This window comes from Haliotis rubra, unplaced genomic scaffold, assembly GCF_003918875.1.
Source record: "Haliotis rubra isolate DU_JTF1 unplaced genomic scaffold, ASM391887v1 Scf99, whole genome shotgun sequence".
Lineage (NCBI taxonomy): Eukaryota > Metazoa > Mollusca > Gastropoda > Lepetellida > Haliotidae > Haliotis > Haliotis rubra.
The window spans coordinates 628,518-640,397 of NW_025767734.1; the positions used below are offsets into that span (position 1 = coordinate 628,518).

At 39.2% G+C, this 11,880-nt stretch overlaps 1 protein-coding gene across 1 annotated transcript; it reads right to left on the minus strand.

Moving 5' to 3' along the window:
- Positions 1 to 4,505: 4,505 nt before the first annotated feature.
- LOC124265723 (kxDL motif-containing protein 1-like) lies at positions 4,506 to 10,739 on the minus strand. The gene is made up of 4 exons (XM_046700538.1): positions 10,585 to 10,739; positions 8,741 to 8,893; positions 7,510 to 7,556; positions 4,506 to 6,449 (listed from the first exon to the last, which is right to left on the minus strand). The coding sequence occupies exons 1-4, from the start codon at positions 10,701 to 10,703 to the stop codon at positions 6,319 to 6,321; spliced, it is 450 nt and encodes a 149-aa protein (XP_046556494.1). The 5' UTR covers positions 10,704 to 10,739; the 3' UTR covers positions 4,506 to 6,318.
- Between the last annotated feature and the right edge of the window lie 1,141 nt (positions 10,740 to 11,880).

Genomic DNA, 11,880 nt, shown 5'->3' on the forward strand with positions numbered 1-11,880 from the left:
GACGGTACAATGACAATAGCAGTATGACACAGAATGACAGTAAAATGACAATAGCAGTATGACATAGAATGACGGTACAATGACAATAGCAGTATGACATAGAATGACAGTAAAATGACAATAGCAGTATGACATAGAATGACGGTACAATGACAATAGCAGTATGACATAGAATGACAGTACAATGACAATAGCAGTATGACATAGAATGACGGTACAATGACAATAGCAGTATGACATAGAATGACAGTACACTGACAATAGCAGTATGACATAGATTGACGGTACAATGACAATAGCAGTATGACATAGAATGACAGTACACAGACAATAGCAGTATGACATAGAATGTCAGTGGTACTGGCAATATAGTTAGTGACAATATGACAATATGTTTGCAATATATTCATATATTTTGTTCAAGTACATATAATAACATAACATTACGTCTGTAATTGTAACTGTAGATATCGACTGAATACCATACTCAGATATTATCAGTAACGCAAATGTCGGGTCTAATATGGGAGACAGCAGATAGCTTTGTAATCAGCAGGTAAACATCCAACATCGCCGCTCTAAATATTCATTGTCTCGAGGCGAGTATTGCTGGAGAATGTTTGTATAACCCGTCAAAAATAATGGTGCAAAGCATCGCCATACTGGAAGTGTAAAGTTTTCAATATAAGTGTTTTCACACAAGCCAACCGAACAATTCTCTCCCATGCCAGTGTCATGAATAATACCTCAGAGCACGTGACAAGGGCACTGTGTAGATCTTTTCTGATGCATAACTGACTGGTAAGAAGTTGTTTGTTTTCCGCTTCATTACCGTCATAATGGGATGGTGATCTTCTGTTGAAACGGCGTCTGTTGATCAATACAGCGAAGTGGTCTTCATCACTCTTTTGCAAATGGCGTCGTTAGTTGGGTTGCATGGAGTTGACTGATCGTCAGGTTTGCGACGAGTTCACCTTATCAAAACATCTAGAGTAGATTATCCGCAACGCTAATTAAGCCTAATCAGAACCTAACCTTCAAAGGAAACCGCAGGTCGGCGTCCTGAGACTAGTGGAAAATCGAAAGGGAGAGCATACATCACTAGTCTATAAGAACACATTTGAAATGATAGAAATTTATCTGTACTTGATTCCTATGTGACAATACTTCAAACTGTTCTTATAATGAGGAATAGCTTTAGGAATTTAAAAGTTTAAATCCGCTAAAATCATTATTATACCTAAGGAGTGTAACTCTGCACAGAGAACAGTCTAAGTGAAAACCAGGCTCAGTATTATTCGTTACACTGCTATGCAGTATAGCAGTATAGCAGTACAGCAGTGTAACGAATAATAATGAGCCTACTAGTTTAGTTAGACTGGCACAGAGAATTATGGACAACAAGACAACCTTCGACCCACCCGTTAAAACAAGTTCCTTCATTAAACATACAGAAGCCCACTTCCTTATGTGGATTACTGCCCGTTCTGGTGTTGTATCATACTTGTTAATAGTTACTTACTGAGCTTATTTCAGTCTGGTTGGGGATATGTCTTGTATTCTAGTGTCTGCGATGCCAGGATATTTGAGATTAAAAATCCTTCAGTTACATTTCTGATATCAAACTTGAACTCTGGTAGCATGAACTCTAAGTATTCAACCGAACATTCACAAACTCTAGATATACTTGTAATGATTTTCAGATCAGAGCCGCCAGGTTTTCAAAAAACTCCGGAAACCCTGAAACAGAATACAGCGTGCTTATCCTGCAAGCATATTACATAACTAATTTCGCTAGAGATTAGTGTCACTGGTATTAAGAAATCGTGTCATTTGCTTAAAGGGGTATGTTGTCTTCTTGGCTGTAAACTCATTCAAACGTTCTTCACATGCGGCGTCCGTGACGTCAGGAACGTGCAGTTGCATATAAGTAGATGGAACAGGACTGAGCGTTGTGACACGATCTCTTGAGGTTTCAAAATCAGTAATTAGCTGATTACAATCATGATACATGGTAGATTGATAATGTGGCACACTAATCTTGAATCTCACCCAAATTGCTGCGAAAAATGCAGAAACTACAGAAAGGTTGCTTCTCACGGTCAAGATGATATATGTACGCAACTGTCAAGACGTCACAAAGCAACTGTTGCTTAAAACCGTTCACTTCCGAAAACACTCATTGAAACACTTCTGTGTGGGAAACGGAATATTGCAATTAGGGGCACACAGAGGACAAAGGTAACTTCCTTGCTCTCTTGCAAGACTGACTGACTGACTGAGTTTGGTTTTACGCCGCTTTTAGCAATATTCCAGCAACATCACGGCGGGGACACAGAAATGGGCTTCACACATTGTACCCATGTGGGGATTCGAACCCGGGTCTTCGGCGTGACGAGCCAACGCTTTAACCATTAGGCTACCCCACCGCCCCTCTTGTTATGTGCGTGATCACATCCTAAAAATCATTTGGACAATAGTAATAAATATTTGTCACCACAGATTCAAAAAGATCTCCTTCAGTTATGTGCATCACAAATAAAAAAACCCATAGCAAATGAATCCAATGCTCAGAAATGTTTTTCTCTTATCGCTGATGAGGCCACTGATTTTTCAAACAAGGAACAGATTTCACTTTGTGTCGGGTATGTGTCGGTTAATGAGCAAGGCCTCACAATATTAAAAGATTAATGGTGTGTTCAACAATTTGTTGAACTGCGTCAAAGCGACATTGAGCAGCTAAAGGTTGAAGTCCGACGGTGGAAATGCCGTTGACAGGATGTAGCTATTGAAGAAAGGCCATCTTGTCTGCTAACTATCTCGACTTTGCCAAGGAGGATCTTCATCCCAACATCCATGTGGCCATGAACACCCTGGCTACAATGCCAGTGTCCTTTGCAACAGCTGAGCGTTCTTTCAGCGCAATGAGACGCATTAGAATTACCTCAGATAAGCCATGTGAACTGGCTGATTCTCTGCACTTGCCCCGCCGTGATGTTGCTGGAATATTGCTAAAAGCGGCGTAAAACTATACTCAGTCAGTATGCACTTGCACTTATTCACGTACATCGTGAATTCGTGGTAGATATTGACAAAGTCATTGACATGTTCGCACAAGGTCAAACTAGAAGACTGGCTCTTCTCTTTGACTAACATCTGTGATGACCTAATGCTGCACCGACACTTTGTTGAATCATCTCAGTCGTCATGAGATTCACCTTATACTTTAAAGCTGAAGTGTTTCATTTACCGAGTTAGCTTTAAGTTGTTTTGGTACTTAACTGTTTACAATATTTACTTGGTCTAGGTTTGCTTGAGGTTGATCCGCTTGTTTGGAGTTATTTTTTATGTTAGCATATTTTACCATGGTATTGATGTTTGTCTTAACTATATCTCGTGTTCAGAAGAAAGATTTACTTTTAGGTGAGGTATACTCTCCCTCATTTCAAAACGTATTTTCTTGGCTACGTGCCTGAATCACTGCAAGATGTCTTTGGTGGCAAGAGCGGAAGCGCTTGACAAATCTTCGTTGGGCAAACGTTATGTCTTAGGATGAATTAAGGTTTACTGTGGATTTCCTTGATAGGTGCAACTGTATTGTAGCCGACTGTGGCGTGGGCGCAATGAGCGTTCTCATACCGTCAGTGTGAGAATGAACCATTGTTTTGGAGGTGGCTCGGTGTATGGTGGGATCAATGTGACTGGCAGAACGCCTATTATATTCGGGAACATACGTGTCACTGGTCTGTACTACCGTGACAACACCCTGGAGGCACACCAGTCCCCCAAAATGAGAAAAGTCGCTGAGAACTCGTGTTGTTTCATGAGGACAGTGCACCTGTGCACAGATCGGTCATCAACATGTCTGTACTGCATGACGGTGGCTTTGAACGTATTGGGTAACCCCTATAAAAAACGAAGAATTTACACAGGCTAGGGGGGTCCAGGTACTCCAGCATGGCTTGAATAAGTGTGTGGACCTTGGAGGGGATTAGGTTGAAGTACAATTAGCAATCCATTCACCATAGTTAGACCCAGAAAGCACAGCCTCTCTCTTATATTCACACAGTTTGCTGTAATCAACCCTTGCTGGGGTCAACCAGCCATGTTATACATCACGGTCACTGTGCTGTCATCAGTGATACACCACTAAGCAATGGACAACAGACAAGGCCCAACACTTGTACCATGCCACCTGGAAAAAGTATACACACATTGTTTTTGTCAGACCCTTTAACACCTTAACCTCTTTTGTGTTCTCAGCATGCAGTTGGGTAGTGTGGTTAAAGTGTTTGCTTGTCACCTTGAGGGCCCTGGTTCGATTCCCCACATTTGTACAAATACAATGTGTGAAGCCCATTTCTGGTGTCCCTTGCCGGGATATTGCTGAAATACTGTTAAAAGTGGCAAAAAACATACTCACTCACTTGTGGTCTCATCATAAATATGTAGATGCTGACAGATGGACAAGGTTTTGGCCTGCCAGAAAAAAAATCAACAAGTAGTGAATACAGTGACACTTTATTCTCACATCCAGCCAATCTAGATCGTCCACAGTAACAGCATTCAACTCATTTGTCAGGCTTCCATAGCATGGAAAAGCAGCTGATGAACCAATATAATGAAGTATGAAGTATGATCTTGATGATATTCTCCTCTGGATGATCGCATGCATTATTTACAACTGTGGAGAGATAGTGAGTGAAGGCCTTGTCCTGCTTTTAGCAGGGTTGCAGCATGTTCAAGCTCTGTGTTCAGTGTTAGAAATAGCTTCCGTGATGATATATCATCAGTGTTGACATCACAGAACAAAATCAGTCATAATAACGAGACTGAGATTTTAGACCTCTCCAAACCAAACACTCCCACTGTCCATGATCAGTAGTCCCTTGGTTGCAGCCAAGGGGCTGTAACACTGTTTCTAACAGTATCTGCATTATACCACGGCATGACCGCTGGGAGGACAGGATCAAGTGATTTAGTCTTTGACCACTTTGGCCCATCTCAATATTTCCATGGCTGAGCTATTTCTAACACTGATAAGCAGGTGGTGCACCAGTATGGATGTACCAGTCATTAACTGCCTGGCCATGACAACTGTTAGTCAATGTGTCCTCATTGCACAAAGCCCCCATGGCTACTCATGTTCCTAGGCATATCTTCTGGATGAAATTTACAGATCCATTAACAGAGAAACTTTCCCCTAAAATATTATATTTTTTGTATGGATTAAATGGAAAAGCCCACCTGCAATTTAACTGTTTAGTCATGATAACCCATCATATGAACTGAAAAGTCTGGCAATGCAAACACTTACAAGTCAATACAAAAGTGAATACTTTTACTCTAAACAAAGTAAGCATCTTGCATTTTTAACAAATTTAGCATGTATTTTCCCTGGCAAAAAGAACCATCAACACACTGTTATTCAAATATAAATAATCCAATAGAAAATAAATTATTGAGATTAACATAGTAATTTGTTATGAAAGATATACAGGACATAAACTAACAAGTGTAACCTAACACATGTGGTGGGCCTTTCATAGACTGTATAATCATTGCTTAGGTAACATGAAGCTTATTTTCTAAACAGAATGTCCACCTATAGAAAATCATTTCAAAATCATTCTTATTCAATCAAAGTGATATGTAATGTACAGAGTTTTGTTGATACCTTAATCTGACATAAATGCTGTCACGTGACAGGAGGGATTTTTTAAGTTAAATACATAATTCTCCAAAATATACATAATGGTAATGTGGAAGCAGTAGCCTCAGAATCTTGATGAAAAGCTGAATATTCAAATGGTCCCTGATCTGAGCTCAGATCTCAACCTGATGATGCCAGGCTCGTAGCAAGCCAATATTTTCGTGTAAGCCTGATAGGTTACAAAGCTATGCATTTAAATAGTATTGAGAGCTTGCCCCACTTTCATTTTCAAAATCATGTGTAAGCCTGGGCTTTTTTTATAATGGTAGCTACGCCCCTGGATGCTAACAGACAAGATGAGACATAGGGTGGACATTTTCAGTTGATGGCTATCACACCACTAGGTATTATCACAGACAAAGTTAGGATGTTGATAATCCTCTCAGGGACCTTCGCTGAGAGGTGTGTTGTCATTTAAAGACAACACATACATCAGTGGCTACTGGACAGATGGGGAACGAAATAAGTGCTTTAGAAGCTTTTCCAGCTAAGTCATCTCCTCTCGAGATCACCACCAAGGAGCACATTTTCATTCAATCACATTTGTTACATATGTAACAAGAACAAGTCCAAGGTCAGCATGATCTCTGTAACATTAACAAGTGTCATGGTTTGGCAGCTTTGACCTTCACATCAACAGTAGGTGTGACCTTGACCGTGCCAGAATCCTCATCTTCATCATCATCATCGTCATCATCGTCTTCTGCCTCTATAAAGTTGTACACATTGCTACATGCTGATAACAAACAAACAACATTATTACATATTTAAGTTGTGCCCAATAATACCAAACTCTGACTACAAGAACAACGGCTATGAAAAGCCTGGTTTATCCAATTAAACATTCATTCATTCATTCTCTCTTAATGCTGAATAGAGTCAAATTTTGATGTGTCAAACTTTAATGTGTCAAACGTTGTTGTGGCAAACTTTGATGTGTCAAACGTTGTTGTGTCACACTTTGATGTGTCAAACATTGTTGTGGCAAACTTTGATGTGTCAAACTTTTTGTGCTAAACTGGGAGGTGTCAAACTTTGTTGTGTCACACTTTTAGTGCCAAACTTTGAGGTGTCAAACTTTGTTGTGTCAAACTTTGTTGTGTCACACTTTGATGTGTCGAACTTTGATGTGTCACACTTTGATGTGTCGAACTTTGTTGTGTCACACTTTTATGTGTCGAACTTTGTTGTGTCACACTTTGATGTGTCGAACTTTGATGTGTCACACTTGGTCCTTGCATAGTCCATATTAAGTCATCATTTTGTAATGTCGAACCTCAGATAATGGGAGGCATTTAAGTAGGTCCCTTCAACTCCGACAAAGTGGCATCTGACTGTATTTCCCATCAGTGGCAATGAAAGAACTCACTGTTAATTACTCCACAAGTACATTTGAGTAAACTCTCAATTTGAGTGCCAGGATAAACTGATTAGGTCACTTACGTATTGGTGACTGAACATCTAAATGTTATTCTTGATCAGCTGTCATTGCTCTTTCTACATCATCTGCTTTTCATGCACAGTCTACATATGAGGCCATATAAGTTCAGTTTTGAATTTTCAGTTCACAAAACAATGGAAGTAAGGTGAAAATCATTCTCCATGATATAATCTGATGAAACTAACTGCCATTTAGGGCCAAAGCATCATATGAAAAATGTAAACTTTGAGGATCATATGTGCGTAAATGAAGTCTCTACAGAAGTTGAAGTGGCAGGGATGAAAATCTCACAATGAACTTTATATGGCCCCATGTTACAAAAGTAAGAACAACTGAAGTGTAACTTACAACTAACCTGAAAAGGCTTCTGGGTGCATCTTCGACAGCCTCTGCTTCAACTTCCTACAAAACAGCAGCGTTAATTGTTATCACTGTATTTGTGAGTGAGTGAGTGAGTTTATTTTTACACCACACTCAGCAATATTCCAGGTATGTGGTGGCGGTCTGTAAATAATCGAGTCTGGACCAGACAATCGAGTGATCAACAGCATGAGCATCGATCTGTGCAATTGGGAACCAATGACATTTGTCAACCAAGCCAGCATACCTGACCACCCGATCCCGTTAGTCGCCTCTTACGACAAGCAAGGGTTACTGAAGATTCATTCTAACCGGGACCTTCACAGATCGCTGTATTTGTGTACAAACAAGGACTTAATGTTTAAAATATTTAAGTGAGCATGAAATACTCAAAACAGCATTTAAATTGTTAAACAGTGTTAAATGTTAGATCAACCATCCATTGTGTGATTGAAGAGAAAGACATGCAAAGAAATGTGATGCTGTAGATATTGGTTTCCCCACCTGCCTGAGGAAATGGTTGAATACAAGACCTGTTGCATGGCATCTATCTACTATAGTGAGACTGTTGTGATAAACAAACGTTCTAATCATCCATTTGAATGAAGGCTGAGGGTATTTCCTGTATCTTTATGTACTGCAAAATGCATTCATGTAAATATCATAAATTGTAGTGTGTAGCATTGCCATGGAGGCAGGCATTGTTGCACCACTAACCTTTTGAGCTAAGCTACCAGGGTTAGGGACCTGGACAGGTATATATATTCTTTATTTGGTACAGTGGTGTGGGCCATCAGCCCTGTGTACAACATGGTCCATATGTATACAGTGATAAATTATAAAGTACTTATACCAGTAAAGCAAGGCTGAGATTTAGGGCATGGAGGATATACCAAATCAATAACTTTACAAGGCACTTATACAAGTACATCGATGCATGGGAATTATAACAGTCCATATACGGAGATACATCTGATTTTACAAAGCACTTATACAAGTGTAAGAAATTGAGAGCATTCTTGCCCCTCAAAATATGTTGAATTTCTAACATATCTCCAATGACCACTTTCCTTTTATACCTGTGTTTATATGTGTAAGACCAACTTGTTTGAATCAAAATGGAGAACCTTCAAATTTCAGGGGTGTATTATTTAAACGCATCATTTTTTTTGCTCAGCATGTTTTCAAAATCACATGAATCATAATTAACCTTATCAAGTATATACCTTATCCTCCGGAATACAACGTCCAAGTCTTTCTTCATGTCATACAGCAACATGGTGTGTCTCTTAAACTCCTGACTTGTTGTTTCAAACCGACTGGAAGACAGCATATTAAAGTTGATCAGCATCTCATTGGTCTTTTCAAACCTAGACAACCTGAAACAAAAATATATCATATCATATATGTGAACCAGTAACCCTTCAACCTTGGACACAAATCAGATCATGAGTCTTGGAAATTCTCTCCTGTCTCCCTCTTGTAATTTCAGCTAAAAGTAAACTATCTATATTAACTTACATTAAACATTAACTAATGAGAAGATAGTGAACATGTAATGTCTGTAAGATTAATTTGGGATCAATACCTGGTGAGACACCCATGCTGGATGCTACATGCATGATGTCTTGCATACTTGTGAGTAACCTGCTTGCCCTTGGTGTAGCCTGCACTCTGCCTCAAAGACCATCCCTCATTCATGTTTGAGGGTGGTTGGTCTCATGCACTTTGCATACACTCACCACCCAAAGAATCAACCAAACATGTCAGGGGACTTACTTGGTCAGTCCAATGTCTGAATGCCTTCTTGTCAAAGATAAACAGTAACTACCTTGGCATGATATGGTCTGGCATTGTCAACTTGCACCTCAAAATTTCAACCAAGAATTCTAACAAATGCAAAGACAGAACACAAAACATTTGTTAACATATTGCCATGATTGCTGACCAATCACTAAGTATGGTCAAGAATTGATACCTTTTCATACTGATTGATGCAATGTCACCGACATTTTCTGTGAATCAAAACCTTGATTTGTCTGTAAACATTGGCAAACAGGCCTTCCTTGTTTTTTCCCAGCCTACCTCAATCATTTTTTAATGTGGTAATCTGTTACACTGTCACATCCATCGTTGGAAGCTTTGCTCATAGACAGGCTGTATAGTCAGTCGACCTTCTTTTTATCATATGGAATTCATTTAGATAACAAGAGCAGATTTTGATCTGTTGCGAAGTGCAGTTATAGGAATTGGACAAACTTGTCTTGGTGTCAGATATTTTTAGGCCTACAAATCAAAGGTCTCAATGCAACCCTTGAGTCCATTGATACTTGTCCCTCGGTCAAGAAAATCGCTTTTTGATTTGTCATCATCAATGATCATTCAAATAACTTGGGATATTGACATCCCCCTCTATATCATACTCTCAATTTGCAAATTTGTCTATTCATTGAAATACTGTCTCAGAGGCATTTTTATGACCGTGTTCAGTTGTATTAGTAATTGTGAACTACCTTATACATGCACATGTTGATGTTTGTTTGCACATGTATCTTGTGGTGTTCATGCATGATGTGACATTTCATTGTGATTAGAATACTGCATTCAGATTCAGAAACGATTCCCGCAGCATTGCATGTTATTTCCAACAACATATAATCTCTTATGGAACGTTTGTTGAGGTACGACCTCTTATTCAGTGTCAACATGTTGGCAAAAACAAAACAACCAACCATTTCATCAGTGTGCGGAAATTACTAGTACACAAAGTCAGGTCATGGCCTGGCACCATGAGGAAAAACTAACCTGTGTATGTGAATAGTTTACCCAGCTAATCATAAAGTATGCACATTTCAAGAGAGCACAATACCCATTAGAAACAAAATGTACCCGGTAATGTACATCCTATGCCTATGTAGGATCCGTTCTTACAATCCTTTCCACCCACTGACATTGCTCTGCATAATGACCAAATGACAATGTCATTGGTAATAAATAATCCTTACAAGGCAGAGACACAATCTTAGCGTTATGATATCATTGCAAAACATAAGTAGAAACATTTCATTACATTTCTCGTTGATGTTGAACCATTGAAGCTACATCGTCTCTCCTCACTTGTCCGACCAAGGCGTCAGCGAAGACCTCAGCACCTGACTCTGCGGAATCATCCATTTCTTTAGCAGCCATTATCACACCATCAGAGTTATCTGCCCTTGGTAAGCAGACAACTATGGAAACATGTTGGTGCTAAGTATTGCGGAAAGGAAATCGGCCATATTTTATTGTATAATAAATCAAATGTGTAAGGAAAACGGAATATTACTGAGCGGTCGCAAAATTGATCCAAATTATTCGTCACATCAGTCTTAGCCTCACATACATGTCTAATCATCAAAATGCAGACAGAAAACAACCTCAACCTGAAAAGACTTATCAGGTATTTGCTGAACAAAAGTCATGTACGCACAGATACATCCACATGGGGCTTGATTTACTATAGAGAGATGTCCTATCCAGGGCGAGAAAATTACTAGGGACCCGGACGTAACATCATTAATATAGGCTTAAACTGATGTATATAGGATTAAATTGATAATTTAGTTGTGGACATACAGCTGTACTGCAGTTTACATCCCCTAGGACCATTAGGGTATTTTTACGTTTGTTGAGCTGTAAGAATCTCATGCATAACTTCAGATAGCCATGATACTTAATTTTCAGCTGCCACAATGAACTATAATGAAGATTAACGCCGATCCCCACATTAATTAATTTTAGCAAAGCAGGTACCCATACATTTGTCATGTGATGTTTACATCAATGTCGTGTGGGTTTTGACGTTATTTTTATATTTCCCAACGGTCGAATCGCAGCAGTTATAACCTTCAAGGGATTCTTTTAACGCACGTGTCCCCAAAACATTCCCGAAGAAAACATATTTTAAATGCGATTATTGTTTAGATTTTCGACAAGACGTAATAACTAATATTAGATCAGCTCCTTGCAGCGCAGCGAGGTCTTAGCATTCAGCGAAAAAATAAACGATGCGAGGAGTTTGAGTAGAGGAAATCAACACTGTCTTTGTTTTCGTTTCCACTCAAGGTATGTATTCATTATCAATATACTGTCACAATTATTATTTGCATGGCATTGATATATAAACTTGTGAGTCTGACTGAGCAACTGAAATATGGCGATAAGTTCATTTGATGTCAGCTGTTACCAGTGTCCCGTAACATATGACGTATTCAAAGAACTTGCAGAAAAAGAAATTCATGTTTAGAAACGGAAAACCCCCATGTCACTGATCGTTTAAGTTTGTACATGAGTCATATTCACGTTCAGGAGACGACCTCTGACACGC